The sequence below is a fragment of the Glycine max genome, chromosome 3 (genome assembly GCF_000004515.6).
Source record: "Glycine max cultivar Williams 82 chromosome 3, Glycine_max_v4.0, whole genome shotgun sequence".
NCBI lineage: Eukaryota > Viridiplantae > Streptophyta > Magnoliopsida > Fabales > Fabaceae > Glycine > Glycine max.
In genome coordinates this window covers 31551412-31567719 of record NC_016090.4, presented here as the reverse complement: position 1 = coordinate 31567719, position 16308 = coordinate 31551412, and the positions used below count along the sequence as shown (strand labels likewise).

At 34.2% G+C, this 16308-nt stretch overlaps 3 protein-coding genes across 3 annotated transcripts in view; all 3 read left to right on the top strand.

Moving 5' to 3' along the window:
* Positions 1-4123: 4123 nt before the first annotated feature.
* On the top strand, positions 4124-7629 carry LOC100815351 (transcription factor bHLH18). Its single transcript, XM_003520354.4, has 4 exons — positions 4124-4248; positions 4373-4846; positions 5347-5682; positions 7331-7629. Exons 1-4 carry the CDS (start codon positions 4213-4215, stop codon positions 7421-7423), a joined length of 939 nt encoding a protein of 312 aa, XP_003520402.1. The 5' UTR covers positions 4124-4212; the 3' UTR covers positions 7424-7629.
* Positions 7630-12973: 5344 nt separating this feature from the next.
* On the top strand, positions 12974-14416 carry LOC106798235 (uncharacterized). The gene has a single exon (XM_014774215.1). The coding sequence runs from the start codon at positions 12974-12976 to the stop codon at positions 14414-14416; it is 1443 nt and encodes a 480-aa protein (XP_014629701.1).
* A 337-nt stretch (positions 14417-14753) lies between these two features.
* Positions 14754-16308, top strand: part of LOC113001210 (uncharacterized) — an 11749-nt gene continuing 10194 nt past the window's right edge. The window contains exon 1 of the mRNA XM_041013935.1: positions 14754-16237. Coding sequence (XP_040869869.1) covers positions 14774-16237 — 1464 coding nt within the window. The 5' untranslated portion in view covers positions 14754-14773. The remainder of the gene's footprint in view (positions 16238-16308) is intronic.

Genomic DNA, 16308 nt, shown 5'->3' with positions numbered 1-16308 from the left:
GTCTTGAAAATGAATTTTATTTGATAATTTAAGTTATAAAATTTATTTGTTTTGTTGATGATTTTATCATGCTATGATTTATAGGAACAAAAAAGTTGAAATTTACTAGGTATCACTATTTTTCCTTAGCTGATGTTTGCAATGGTGTAGATACTAGATTCTTAACTTCATTTTTTTATTTATAAATGTGTTGTCATTTAAATAATTCTCTGATTTATCTTTTTTACAGGATTGGGAGATGATTAATGACTTGAGAATTGACATGGCTCGATTACAACAAAGGATGAATAACATGCAGAGAATGCTGGAGGCTTGTATGGATATGCATCTTGAGTTGCAGCGATCTATGAGGCAAGAATGATAATTTCAAAAACTTCAAGTTTAAGTATTCATTATAAACACTGATTTCTACATTCTTTCCCAGCGCACTATTTTGATGAAGCTCCTCTACTATGATGATGTGACGGTATGTTCTATAACATGAATAACAAATCTCGGTTCCTTTTATCTGTCCTATGAATTTTTGTATTGCCCAGACTTGAAATGCATACTTTGCTATGCAACTAGTGATTATTTTAGCATTCTATTATGCCAGAGCAAAGGGCTGAATTATATACAAGGTGATTTGACAATATAATTGTTTTAACCTGTAGCCAGCTGATTATGACCCTCCTTTCTTCAAGGGATGCACTAATGAAGAAGCAACTATGACGTGTCTACATGTTGGGTTCTCCACTCCATTGGATCAGATTTAACATGAATGAAAGTGACATCTGAGACAAACTATAGTGACTCCGGGAGTACTGGACAGAAAACGATAAAGGCAAAAGAGCCCAGGAACAAATGGAATTGAAAATCAAGGGGTCTGACAGACTTTACATCAGAAGTTAAGAGGCCCCTATCACATTTTTATCAAACTCTACCGATGATTTATTTACTTACTTTTTTGAGGGGGTTATCCAACTTAGTGCTGGTTCTTTTGTCTCTTGAAACTTTTCTATCCTATTTTATTATATCTTTCATTCCCATCTTGGTTTTCTTAAGTTCAAGATTCATTAATTTATTATTCTTTTAGAATAAACTGGTCTCTTTTTTTTGTTGGCGGAGTGTGTAGATAATAGATATGCTTATGAATTTGGGTTCAAACTTTATCATTGTTGTTTTTTATAAAAAAAAATGTTTATTTGACTGATAAGTCATAATTCTTTTATTTTCTTGTTGTTGTGTGTAGTGTGTACTGATGAGAATATATTGGTCTTTGTGAGAAAATGTTGCTTACTTTTGTTTATTTCTTTTTTAAGTATAGGTTCGGGCTAAACACAAGGAAGTCTACCAACACAAAGATAGTCCGTTGGGAGAAACAATTCTTATTGCTTACTGTTATATCTTTTGCTTACTGCTATTGTTGTACATCTTATTCAGTATCTTGTCTTAATTAATACTCGTTATTTTTTTTGTTATTATATATTATTTTACTTGTTGATTGCCATGTTGGTAGGAACATTTTCAGGCAGAGGTTTGAGGTTGGGGATCGTGAAGTAGATATTGAGCAATGTCGGGTAAGTCAATTCAATCGTGAGGCTTGAGGTTGGTAGGAACATTAGTGTTTTCACAAGTAACAATCAAATTATATTGATATTGTATTTGAAATCTAATCCTCTAATTTCATGCCCAAGAACTATATTAAGATGACAAGATTAAGCAAAATTGTACAGTGTAAAAAAAGTTATGTGGTATAATTATAACTTGTAAAGTGGTTATTAACTTATTTTAGAACTTAACTATTTAATCATACTTAACAATCTATAATTAGATAGTAGTATAAAAAACATTTATATTAATGGTGTATTTAAATCAAGTTCTTATTATTTATTTTTTTAAAAAAAACCCTCCAATATATCATACTTACTACAAATGTTTCAGAATAAAATGGCACGTTGATGGCCACCACTTCTATGTTGTTGGGAAGCTCCTCCAACTCCATAGTAAAACATAGATTTCATTAATTTTCTCTTCACAATAAAATGTTTCAGCTGCATGTGTGGACGTGTGGTGCTAATGAAGAGTTCTGTCACTTTTTTCCTCCTTCATAGTAATGTCACATTTTTATGATGTCTATATTTTCAGAATGAATGGTGGCCAATGGTCAACTTCAAGCAGGTCAAATTACAATTTGAGAGACACAATCTCTTGTTGCACAGTTCAGGTATATGCATGCAGATAAATTATTTTGTTGTGGTTTTGATTCCTATAATTGTTCCAACTTTTCGTTCTAGTCCTTATATCTAAGCATAGTTCATAACATCAATTTGTATAAGAAGCATAGATATGGCTTTTTGGTGTTTTAACTAATCCTTTATCCTTTTGAAGTTATTTGCTCCAAAAATATTTTGAATTGCAACTAAATGGATTAGAACTTGTCAAAACAGCTTCACAATGGTGAGAAAAAAGAATTAGGGCATTGTTGGTGGTGATGACTGGTAATTATTTTTGAGTTAGTTGATTATTTATAGTTTGTGTTTTGTTGGTGACATGCTCTCTGCCGATTTCCTAATGCTTCATTTGAAAGGCATAATTTCCAATTATAGGAAGATTTTGATTTTAACATCACTAATCTATTTGTTTCTTTTATGTATTAACTCCATTTTGGCTTTTTTTTGTATGTTATTTATTGTTGAATGTGTTGTTCAATGCTAGTACATTTGAAGTTAATTCTAGTTGTTATCTGTTGCAATGTTCTTAGTTAGTTTATTATATCTATTTTTTTATGGTAACCTATTTCCTGTTGTGCTACTTTTATGCTCTGATGCTTTGCCCTTTTTGTAACCAAACCAGACATTATCTTCTTGATTTGTTGAGAGTAACTCCTCGTGATGCCAACTATATTGGACCTGGTTCCCGATTTTGTATCTTGAGACCAGAATTAATTACTGCCTATTGCCAGGTAAGTACACTATGATTTTAAGAGTATTTGGATTTTGTTTGTATTTTCAATTTTCAACAGCTGGTTCTTTGTGGGAATAGGCCCAAGCAGCAGAGGCATTGAAATCTAAGGAGAAGAATTTTCAAGAGGCAGACAATTTGGCCACTGAATCCTGAAATAGGCAGTACTTTTCAATGTTGAAAAAGTGTTTCTTTGCCATAGGAAAGCTTATCCAAATGGGCAGTATCTTTAGTTGATATTTTATGCATTTACCTACAGTTGAAGAAGATAGATACATATTAAAGACTTTTACCTATAGTTAGGAGATGTAAGTAGAAGTTAATGACTTTTACCTACACACTATACATAGTAGGTAAAACCTATAGTGACAGACAATTAGTTGTCATTATAAGCCCCCTCAAAGTTAACGGAAGAAATGTCCGTAGGACAAAGTTTATCATACATTTACCTACGGATTTTTTATTTATAGTGATAGTTTTTGTCTGTAGGTATAGGATATTTTTCTTGTAGTGTATAAGGCGGTTTTCACGGAACTGTTTTGGAATGGTCATTTCTAAGATCTCATATTTACAAAAATGCCCTCGTCTTACATACTAAGACGGTTCTTGAGGAATCGTCATCGCTTGATGTCGTAAAATATGCTTTTTCTAGTAGTGAGATAAATTAAGAATATTATAGATTTTAATATGTACAGTTAATATATATAAAAGTTTTAAAGTTATATTATAAAAAATTTAACAAAGGCATACCAATCAATAACTATAAAAACAAGACAACAACAAATTCTAAATACATGCAATACAAAATAAAGGCATACCAAGTACCAAGCTCTTAAATTGATTACCACAAAGGGTCGTTTTACTTTAAATGCAAATCTCCAATTCAAAAATTTATAGCCACATTAGAAATTTAGGAGAAATTTTTTTCTGTCCCTTATTTTTATTGTCTTTCATTTAGATTAATGCTATTAATAATATACTCAACCTAACATCCACACACTAGAAATTAAAAGATAATCACCCATCAAATTTCAATCCACGATAATGACGTAATTGCAACGATGACGACACTTATTATAGAAAAGTGTGAGGTACGTGTCTTTAGCATCTGCCACATATTTTCTCTCTCGTAATAATACTTTTATCAATAATAATAATGACAATAATTGCATTGAATAGAGTTCTACATTAGTTTGTCGCTGCTAGCTTTCTTCAATAGCTGAAGCATATATATAAGCAGGAACAAGTTTTTCCAATTTTAAGTACCCAATGGATGAGTCATGGCTAAAATGGGTTTCTATTTTGGTAATAGGAGATTCGATCAATATAAATATATATATATATATATATATATATATATATATATATATGATTATATACGTTATGTACATAACTTTCCTGAAAATTATTCTCTTTTTTGTGCTTGCAGGACACTAATGACTATCATTTATTCAGTGAATATGACATGAACTCTGTCGAGGAACAATTGGAGGGAGAGAATTCAGTGGATCCTGGTGAACTCTCATGGGAAAATCACTCTTATTCATATCTCACTAAAGAAAGCACCACCCTTTTGAGCAATTCTTCATCTTTGGAAGAGATCAACACTGGCTTTGATATGACAAGTCTCAAACAAGATGCTTCTCCACAGAAACCGAAGTCTTGCATTCTGTCTTTTGAGGATTCCACTTTAGTGCCAATTAATCCCAAGAAAACATGCCAAATATATGATCATGGTGAACATTCAAAGGAGACACAAGAAAAGCCACACAATAGAAAACCCCTCAAGAGGGGTAGACGCTTTTCTCAGACACTTGATCACATATTGGCTGAAAGAAAAAGGAGAGAGAATATCAGCAGAATGTTCATAGCTCTTTCAGCACTTATTCCAGACTTGAAAAAGGTCAGCTCATATGTTTTGTTTACTTTTTAATAGCATGATTTTTTCTTTCTCACAACTGTTTGAGAAATTGTCGGATACTAAATATGAGTATCCTTTACTTTTTAATGACATAATTTTTTTTCTCTCAGAAATACTAAATTTGAGGTAATCATATACGAAACACTATGGGATACGATACAAAATATAAGTATCTCCATTTGTTGAAATTTAAACTAAACCTCCATTTATTTTAATAGCAATATAGCATGAATGGTGACTATACTCAAACTAATTTATAGATTTCAATGACAAATAATAATATTTCCAAGAATTCGATTTTTAAGCTAGTTTAATGATGTCTTGGTATATATATATATATATATATATATATATGACTCATCTGGTGGAATAAAGTTTTTGTAGATATTGTAATATCAAAGCCAAACTTGAGAAATTTATATCACACCAATCCTTTATTAGCTTATAAAATAAGAATTAAGATATTTCTAATTAATGTGTAGATGGACAAGGCTTCTGTCCTTAGCAACGCTATAGAGTATGTGAAATATCTTCAGCAGCATGTGAAAGATTTGGAACAAGAGAACAAGAAGAGAAAGACGGAATCCTTAGGATGTTTCAAAATAAACAAAACCTGTGATGATAAACCTATAAAGAAATGTCCTAAAGTTGAAGCAAGAGTCTCAGGAAAAGATGTTCTCATCAGAGTAACGTGTGAGAAGCAAAAGGACATTGTACTTAAGCTACTGGCCAAGCTTGAAGCTCATAATCTCTGCATAGTGTGTAGCAATGTCTTACCTTTTGGGAATTCCGCTCTCAGCATTACCAGCATTGCTATGGTAGGTGCACACCATTATTATAATGACGTGTTTAGAAGAGATCAGTTCCATGTTCCATAGTTCATGTCAAAATTATATTTTAAAATTAAATGAGATAGTTAGACAAAAAAGAATCAAATAGGATAACTTTTCATCTTTATACTTTGATGTTTAGAAAAAGGATAAGATTTGTGTGAAGTAAACAACTCATTTTAGAGGATAAAAAGAAAGTAAATTACACTAATATTTCTTGAGATAGTTTCATATTACACAAAATATTCTTTCTTTTTTTATTCCTACACTACTGATACAACTAATACCTTTTTTTTGTGTGTGCGACAATCCTTATATTATGTTAATTAATCCTTTAATTGTTTAAAAAATATTATATCACGGACCTTCAATTGTAAGAAAATCTGTTGTAAAAGTTAAAAGGAGCAAGGAGCTAGTTATTATGTACAATTGAAAATAACTTTAGGAAGTATAATTGTAATTAACTATGAAATAAACAATATCAGTCATTAATGAGAAAATCAATTGGATAATATTACATGCATAATAACAAATCATGAATGTGTTAGAGCATTAGAAATTGATTATTTCATCAATGACTTAGTGTATGCGTTGATTAAAAAAAAAAAAAATGGCTCATCGGAGTATGTTTAGATTTTCGATGAAACTGTTCCGAAAGTTTGTTTGGAGGTCAATACAGTCTGGGATCATATTAATTTAGTTACACCAAAAAGTATATATATTTAGAGTAAAATTTTGTTTAAAAACTCAGTTTTAAAAAAAAACAAGACTTGAAATTCCTTTACAAATTTAATTTATAAACTTAAGTATAACCAAAACATAAGTTTGCAAATATAAACATGTATTTACATTGTTTACTTTATCATTGAAAGCAAGTTACTCTCTTTAGAAAAGCCAAAAAAAAAAAAAACTTTTTGAATGTCTTTTTTCATCTTCAATATACATGCATGTAATTACTTTGGTAAGTATATTTTTTGTTCTTCTAGTTTGAATTTTATGTTATTTTGGTTTTTTCAGTTATTTTTTCAAGTTAATTAAATTATTTTATTTTAAAATATAAAAAAAATTGGTCCTTTCATCAGTTTTCTACAAACAAAACCCTCAAATTCTATTTTCCTAGTCATAATCTTTACAAATTAAATTGATTAAATTTCCTTCTTTTCAAAACCGACCCATAAAAAATATCTAAACAATTTCAGTTCTTAATTCTAATTTCAAATCTTGTTTTAACCAAGTTTCTATTGATTCTTTTATTTCTAAACTTTTAATATCATTTAATTATTAGTTTCATCACAAACCAATTTTTTTTATTATAAAAGAATTTGGAGGTCGTAAAAAAAATCCGTGGAGGACTAAATATGCTGAAGTTTAAAAATAAAAGGATATAAGTATAAAAATTAAATTAAAGGGATCAAAAGCGCATAGTTTTTGTTTAGATAAATCGAAATTACATTAGAAATTTCTAAGGATAATTATAAGGACAGACATTTCTTTCTAACACTTACATGCTTGCTATATATTTTAAATCAATGGATATTTACTTTCTAGGAAAAGCTAAATTAATTAGTTAGTATCTTTCTCACACTTGCATGCTTATACCATTAAATAATCAATATATGGTTGTTTTATACTGTAGATGGACCATGAATTCAGCATGACAGTGGACACGTACGACCTAGTGAAAATGTTGACTGAGGAATTGTTGGAGTGCTGTAAATTGCAACGATAATGAGCCACGCTAACGAATTGGCTACCAGTAAATTTAAAAGTGCATTTTAAGCAGTTCAAGCATTTTATTTGGTGTCCCTATTAGATAATTAATATTGGCAGTATCTTCATATATTATGCATTTGGTGTGCATAATAGTTGTCTTTTTGGCCATCTTCACAAATAATCATCATTTTTATGGCAAAATAAAATGATTTTGTGATTTCACATTTTGTGCATTTTCAATATTTTTATATTTTTAATCTTGTATGTATACTTTCTCGAGAATAAATTGAAAATGTCTGCAATAAAAGCACTCTTAATTGAGTCCTCCTTTCCAAAATTAATTTCTATGCATTAAACATTTAATATCTCAAGTTCAATATATTTATAAACTGTACATATAACTGTCTTAATAAAATAAATAATAAATTCTACGTTTTCCTTACAAAATTAAATCTTTGTTAATTGCTTAAATAAAAAAATAACTATATATATATATATATATATATATATATATATATATATATATATATGTGGATATTTTGTCAGTATACATCTAATTTGAATTATTTGATTAACTTTTAAGAGCAATAGCTTTATAACCTAAGGTTCTTTTTAAAAGTTATTTTAACTTTAATGTGAACATTCATTTGAAAGTTATTTTACCTTAAATAGCATGTTTAGATTATAATTGGTAATCGATGTTAATTTGGTCTGACACGAATAAAGTAACTAATTTGTTGTCACTTCTCTTTAGAAAAAAAAAATCACTTAAATTATAGTGGGAAGAGGTTCAAATATATTTTTCACAGTGGGGAGTGATAAATGCACCGAAAACTTGGCGAAATAAAAAGAAAACAAAAGAAAAGATATTCATGATTAAATAGAAGTCCCTCGAAGAAAACAAACGGGTGGATGGGTCCAGAAATTGAATAATAAAGCCCCAACCTTGTCTTCACTAAATTGAAAATTAAATGATCACCTTGTCTTTATATTCTGAGTCTCACAATCATTGTAAGGGTTGGCAACTGTATCAATCAGAGATCATTCGAAGTTAATTCGGTAAGTTCGTTCAATTAATTTATAATTTACTATCAAATTTATAATTGTTTGATTAAAATAAAAATGTTTCTAAATAAATTTATTTCATAATTTTATGAATTTAATTTTGATACACTGTTAATATAAATTTTTTTATACTATTAATTAATTAATTAAAAATCACCCAATATATATATGGTGAATTTCACTAATAATGTGTTCTAATTCTAGTTAAGTTCTAATTTTATAACATTTGTTCATATATTATTTCAAATATTATTGAAACATATAATTTATTATACGTTTTTTTTCCTTTTTGAACAAAGCAAGCCTATACATATAAGTAAATCCTAAACTTGTGAACCCTATTACAATTTACAACGTAAATGAAACCAAAAGTGTGACCGACACACTACCCGTGTTACTAGAAGACAATTTGATTTTTTTTTTTATAAATATTTTGCTATACAATTTCATTTCATTTCAATTTTTTTAATTAAAAATATCCAAACATAGCCTAAAGCTTATAAAAGGACAATTCGCCCAGACAAAATCAAGCTAGTTTCTTACCCCCACCTCTGATTGTGAGGATCCGAAGCAAAGAAATTGATAAAAGAAAAATGCCAAATATTGGAGGTTATGGGTGTTATGTGTATCGAAGAAATATGGTGGTTTCATGTCGTGTAACAGTAGAGAAGAGACTGTAGTGCGTGTTTGGAGGTGCTGGTGGGGAATGGGATCGTAGGAAGCAAAAGAATCACACAAGAACATGACAAAATTAAAAGTTGTTTTGAGATGATTTTGTTAAGCAAAAAGAAAAAGTGGAACCGGATTCTGGTGACGTGAAGGCCATGCATAGAGGCTAGCTTGACTTTAGTGCAAAGAGGTAGGTGGTGAAGATGGGTTTGGTCGGATCAAGATTAAAGCAAAATAAAATCCAAATTGGACAGAACATCATCGGTTGGATTTAAGATTTTCGTAGAACGTGTTAAGATGAGTTTATCCATGTTTTCATCAAGCTAATTAACATTTTGTTAATAGGGTTAATTTAGTGAATTCCAACCCGTTCTAATTAGGACTCAACAAACATAGGACAAGACTACGGTTTGTAAAACATAGATATACTTGTCTGAATAGGTTAACAACTATAAACAACACATTCAGATCAAACAACAGAAGTAGAGAAGAAAAATAATTTTTAAAGGTACTGTCATACCCCATTTTTGACCCGTTTTTTTAATTCTTTTTCTCGTCTTTTAAACCGGAAGTTTCCGTCGTTTCAGACGAAATTTCGGCAGGGAGGTATTTTAAAATACCTCATTTTTGTTTCGAAGACGACCTTTTTTTTTTTTTATTTATTTATTTATTTTATTATTATTATTATTATTATTATTCTTATTTATTATTTTCTTCTTTTTTTTTCTTTCTTTTTTCCTTTTATTAAGTGTTTTTATTATTTTCGTTTCTTCTTTAATATCATTATTAGTATCTTTTTTTTATTATTTTATTTTTATTTTTATTTTATTTTATTTTATTTTATTTTGCTGTTTTATATTTTTTTTTTCCTTTCCTTTTTTTCCTTTTTCTTCTTTTCGGTCTTTTTTGGTCCAGGCCCAGAGGGGCGTTTCGTTTTTTATTTACCCTAATTCTGTCCTTTAAATACTGCATTAATTACTGTGCGTGTCAGAGGTGAATACAGTACCAATCAGTCAGAATGCCGGAATAGCCAAGCCACCACAAACCACCAACACAGCCTCCCTCAGGCCACCACCTACCACCATTTCACAAATCCGTACAAATCAACCACAAAAAAAACCAACAGAAACAAAATCCAAAACACATTCAACACCACAAATTCGTATTCCATAACCACAAATCACACGATTTGTACCCCAATCATCACACAGATCACGGAAACCGAATCGGCATAAACCAAAATAATACGAATCCAGAACCATACACTACACGGTCCTAACTCACCAGTTACCAGCCCAAAACCATTTTAGCCCAGCCAAACACGAAAGAAAAGGTAGGATTCTGTCCGTTTTGAGTTTAGATCTAGGCTTGCCGCGTCGAGTTTTTTGAAAACGAACCTCAGATTCATACGAGTGAGTGAAGAGGTTCGAGAGGTTTTTTTTTTAAAAAAAGAGGGGGCTTGAGCTACTCCGGCACGGTGGCGCCGCCAGCGGCCGCCGCGCCGGGGGTGTTCTTGGCCGCAGAGAACTTCGGAAAGGAGGAAAGAGAAGAGAGAAAAATGAAGAAGAGAGAGAAAGAGCTTTTAAAAAATGAATTAAACCGGCCCCTAGCCCTTATATAGAGGCTGGACCGGTCTGGTTTTTTTTCTTGAACCAAACCGGTCCGGTTCTCCCCTCTTTGGCCCGTTGGACTCATCTCTGGCCCATTTTCTTCTTTTCTCTTCTTCTTCTTTTCCGATTTCTACTCTCACCCCCCCTCTTCCTTGCTGTACCCCTTTCTTCTTCTCTATTCTTTTTTTTTTTTACGCACCATATTTATTTTATGTCTTGCATTTTTTATTTTATGCATCATGTTTAATTTTATGCCTCGCATTTTTATTTATTTTCTTTATTTATTTTCCAGCACCATATTTAATTGTTTGTCTTGCATTTTATTTTCCAGCTCCATATTTATTTTTGTCTTGCACTTTTATTTTCTTTTTTATTTTGTGTACCCTATTTATTTTTGCCTTGCATTTTTATTTTATTCTTTCCATATTTATTTTATGTCTTGCATGTTTTATTTTTTAGCATCATGTTTATTTTCTGTATTGCATTTTTTTTACTTTCGTTTTATTTTATTTTTTTAGCATCATATTTATTTTATGTCTTGCATTTTATTTTCCTTTATTTATTTTATGCGCCATATTTATTTATTGTTTTGCATTTCATGCATTTTTATTTCCTTTTAGCGTATTACTCTAGTGCATTTACAACTTTTAGTTTATTATTTGTCATTTATTTTATTGCCAATTAGAATGTATCTAGGTCCAATGTAAATAAAAAATGAGAATCTGCACCGACACTCACATTTATGTTTTCTGCCAAGGACGATAATGTAATTTGAACCGTATCCGAGGAAAAGGACCCTCACTTGATCCAACGCCATTTTAAGGGATCCGGCGCATTTAGACTTATCTCTGCATAACTAAAGATCAAAAAAAAAAAAAAAAAAAAAGGTCAAAACCCAAAAACTTTCCATAATCAAAATTTCAAAAAAAGGGGTCAATCTCTATCCCTTCTTTCTTAATCAAATCTTTAATCAATCAAAACTTTTTTTTTTTTTAATTTAAAATCAATCGAACTCACTTCTTTTATTTCTTCTATGCCTTTTCGGCCTCCTATCTTTCTTAAACTCTTTTTTTTTTTTTTTTCAAACTTTAAAAACAAATCAAAACCAACCACTCGGCTTTTTACCCCGAACTACATGATTTTGATCCCATTCGGGTATGTAGGCAAAAGACTTTGTCTTTCCAAATCAATAAAAATAACAAAAACTTTTTTTTCTCCTTTCTTTTTAACCTATCTCTTTAATCTTTTCACACTTGAACATTTATTTCCAAACAAATAATCAATTTAGCATAAAGATAAAATAAGCAAGAGGTTCCTATAGAGTACTATAGACGTTTAGGGTGCTAATACCTTCCCTTCGCGTAACCAACCCCCGGACCTTTGATCTCTTAAAAACTAGGGTTTTTCGAGCTTTCTCCCTTTTCTTCGGAAAAATAAAAGATCGGTGGTGATCTTAAAATTGCGAGTCAACGCTAATCAATAGCTTGATATCCAAAAATCACCGCGACAGAAAAATGGCGACTCCACTGGGGATCGAACTCCTAAGTGGGTTAAACCTATCTTGTTTTTCTTCATCTTTATGCTTTGTTTGTAACTGTAAATACGTGCTTAAGTGTTTATCTTTTACGTGAGTGGTGAGATAAGTCCTACACCCGGATTTGAGGGAAACATAAGATAGGATGGTGGTATAATCATCGTGTCTTTCCGAGAGTGAGTTTCGGATGTGGCACATGTGATAACCCCGCTCAATGGAGGGATCTTGGGAGTATTACTATGTTGGCATGAGTAGTCGTGTCCGGCATTGATATTTTCAAGCGACCTATGAAGTTGAGGACCTTTAGTTACCTTTAACCCATCTTGGCCTTTTAGGACGTAGTGCGGTGGCTAATCAAGAGTAGTCTTGAATTGGTTGATACGCGATACTACACTCAAACGAGGCTTTCCTATGGACGTTGTTGGACCGGGAGTAGTCCCGTAATCCGACAATATTCGGAAGTGGTCAATGACTTTGGGAACTTGGTAGAACCCGTGATGCAGGTACATATGAAACCATAGTCCTCACCAAATGGCGTGTTTACCCTTAACTCCAACATTTTGGACTTAACTTCACCATGTTTTCTCCGTACTTTGGCATAATCATGCATACACGCATCCATGCATAAACTCTTTTTTCATCCAAATTATCGAAGGACTTAGACAAGCTTTTTGTAAACTTTGTAGATATGGACATCCCACTGAGAAGCACTAGGAAGTACCTTTTCAAAAAAACAGACTTGTTGAGATTAAGGGAGCTAGCATCTTTAGTAAGTGATCCAGTTGATTTTCAAGCTCACCATGGGAAGTTGCTCAGAATTCTTAGAGTAGATGTTGAGGAAGGATGCCTAGAGACCCTGGTTCAGTTCTATGACCCGCTCTACCATTGCTTCACATTTCCCGATTACCAGCTTGTCCCCACACTTGAAGAGTACTCCTACCTAGTTGGCTTACCTGTGCCAGACAAGATACCTTTCCATGGTTTTGAGCCTACCCCTAAACCCTCCGACATCGCAGCCGCTCTCCATCTTAAAACCTCCATCATCCAAGCAAACCTTACCTCTAAAGGAGGCCTCCAAGGTCTTCCCACCCACTTCCTCTACCAACAAGCCTCCATATTTGCTGAAGCAGCTAGTACACTTGCCTTCCATTCTGTCCTAGCCCTCCTTATATATGGCCTTTTACTCTTCCCAAATATTGACAACTTCATCGATATCAATGCCATTAAAATCCTCCTTACAAAGAACCCCGTACCCACTCTACTCGCCGATACCTACCACTCTATCCATGACCGTACCCAGGCTGGCCGTGGAACCATTTCTTGTTGTGCACCTTTACTCTATCTGTGGTTTACCTCCCACTTACCTCAATCCCGTGCCTTCAAGACCAATGATGACAAACTTTCTTGGCCTCACCGAATCATGACTCTTGACCCATCTGACATCGTTTGGTACCAAGCAGCTAGTGACGTTGGAGAGATTATTGTGAGTTGTGGTGAATATCCCAACGTACCTCTTTTGGGTATGCGTGGCGGAATTAGCTACAACCCACTTCTCGCTCGACGACAATTTGGGTACCCGATAAAGACAAAACCAAACAACCTTGCCTTGACTAATGAATTCTATCTTAACCATGGAGATCACTCGAACAAAAAGGAAAGATTCGCACAAGCTTGGAGCGCCATCCGTAGACTCAGCAGAAGTCAGTTGGGGAAGAAATCAGACCATGTGCATGAATCTTACACCCAGTGGGTTATTGATAGGACCAAGAGCTTTGGCCTACCCTACCACTTACCAAGATACCTATCGTCCACCATCCCACCATCATCCTTGCCTATCCCCTTTGACACTAAGGAAGAGTTTCATGAACAATTAACCAAAGAAAGGCAAGAAAAAGAAACTTGGAAGAGGAGATGCCAGGAGCTCGAGCGAGAGAATGAGACTTTGAAGGGGAAGATAGCCCAACAGAGCCGTGAGCTTTTTATCCAGAACCAGAGGATGATTGAGAAGGACGACTTGCTTCGTCGGAAAGACGCTTTGCTCCACCAAGATGCTAGAAGGAAGAGGAGGTTTATGGATTTGTTCTCCCGTACACATTCAGATTCCGAGGACCCATCTACTCCGGGAGTTTGAGTCTGAAGTTCTTAGGACCTTATGTTTAGATTTTAGCTCCCGAAATCTCTTGACTTGTAAAAAAAAAAAAAAAAAAAAAAAAAAAAAATTCTTTGTAATATTCCAATGTTTAAGTGAAGTGTTTCAGTTTATGATGTTTACAATTTCTCTAACAAGTTCTTCGATAATAATTTGTTCTCTTTCTTTTTGCATAAGCATAAGCATGCATCATGTTGCATTCATAGTTTCTAAATCGAGTCTCACACTGTGTTCTCTACTTCAAAAGGGGGGTCAATCAGCCACCGCCCAAGGAAAGTGGCCCGGCGAATTCTCCACAAACCAACTCGCATTTACAACACCAGGGCCAATCGGAAGAGGATGGATTTAGTTGAACAAGAAAATCAGAGTCTCAGGGAGGAGGTTGCCACTTTACGAGAGGGAATGGATAGGTTGACGACCATGATGAGTGCTCTCCTGTCAGCCCAGAACTCTCAAGCTGCCGCCGCTGCTGTAGAGCAGCCTTTGGTGAGCACAACCCCGCTATCTACAGTGACTTCTCCACCCCTCTTTTTGCCTCCAGGTTGTACATGGGGAATGCCACCTCCAGTCTGTGGAAGTCCCCAACCTGCTGTATCTGAAGTTCCACTTCCTTTTGCTCAGCAGTCAGCACCGGTTCCGCAACCCGGTACCTCTTTCCCTCAAGCTGCAATGACTTATTCAGCACCACTGATCCACACTATTCAACAAGAGGTTGAGCCAATTTTCCAAGCTGAAAATGTTGTAGCCTTCGACAAGATGGAAGAACTCCAAGAAAGATTTGATGGTATGCAAAGAGAAGTCGAAGCCCTCCGAGGAAGAGATCTGTTCGGGAAGGACGCCTGTGAATTATGCTTGGTCCCAAATGTTACTATCCCTCACAAGTTCAAGGTGCCAGACTTCGAGAAGTATAAAGGGAACTCTTGTCCCCGCAGCCACTTGGTGATGTACGCGCGGAAAATGTCCATGTATACTGACAATCATAAGCTGCTTATTCATTTCTTTCAGGACAGCCTGACTGGGGCCGCTCTAAAGTGGTATATGAATTTGGACAGTGCGAGCATTCGTACTTTCAATGACCTAGGTGAAGCGTTCATCCGGCAGTATAAGTACAATCTGGACATGGCCCCGGATCGTGATCAACTCCGTGCGATGACACAAAAAGAGAAGCAAACGTTCAAGGAGTATGCCCAGCGTTGGAGGGAAGTGGCTGCCCAGATTATCCCGCCGTTGGAAGAAAGGGAAATGACCAAAATATTTCTGAAGACCCTGAGCCAGTTTTATTACGAGAAAATGGTTGCAAGTGCACCAACAGACTTCACCGAAATGGTCAACATGGGGGTGCGATTAGAGGAAGGTGTCCGAGAGGGACGTTTGACTGGGGAAAGTACCCCTGCCGCAAGTAATGCCAAGAAGTTTGGAGGCCACTTTGCGAAGAAGAAAGATCAAGAGGTGGGAATGGTAGCTCATGGTAAGCCTCAGCAGAATTTCACCCCATATCGTCAGGTTGCGAATGTCGCATCCACTATCCCAAACCCATCATATCACCAACAAAGGCCACATTACCCCTACCAATACCCTCCACAACAATACCCTCCACAACAATACCCTCCACAACAATATCATCCACAACAATATCCTCCACAGCAATACCATCAGCCACAATACCCTCAAAAACAACAAAATCGCCCGCAAACCCCCCAACAACCATATCACTCACAAAACCGCCAGAAAACAACCTTTGATCCAATCCCAATGAAATATGTTGACTTACTCCCCGCCCTGCTCGCCAAAAACCTTGTCCAGGTCAGAACACCCCCTCGCACACCAGATGTTTTACCTCCCTGGTTTCGTCATGATTTAACCTGCGCTTTCCA

Coding starts and splice junctions, on each gene's coding strand:
- LOC100815351 (XM_003520354.4), top strand. CDS start 4,213: ATGGATGAGTCATGGCTAAAATGGGTTTCTATTTTG. Junction 4,249..4,372: donor TAAAATGGGTTTCTATTTTG/GTAATAGGAGAT, acceptor TTGTGCTTGCAG/GACACTAATGACTATCATTT. Junction 4,847..5,346: donor TTATTCCAGACTTGAAAAAG/GTCAGCTCATAT, acceptor ATTAATGTGTAG/ATGGACAAGGCTTCTGTCCT.
- LOC106798235 (XM_014774215.1), top strand. CDS start 12,974: ATGGACATCCCACTGAGAAGCACTAGGAAGTACCTTTTCAAAAAAACA.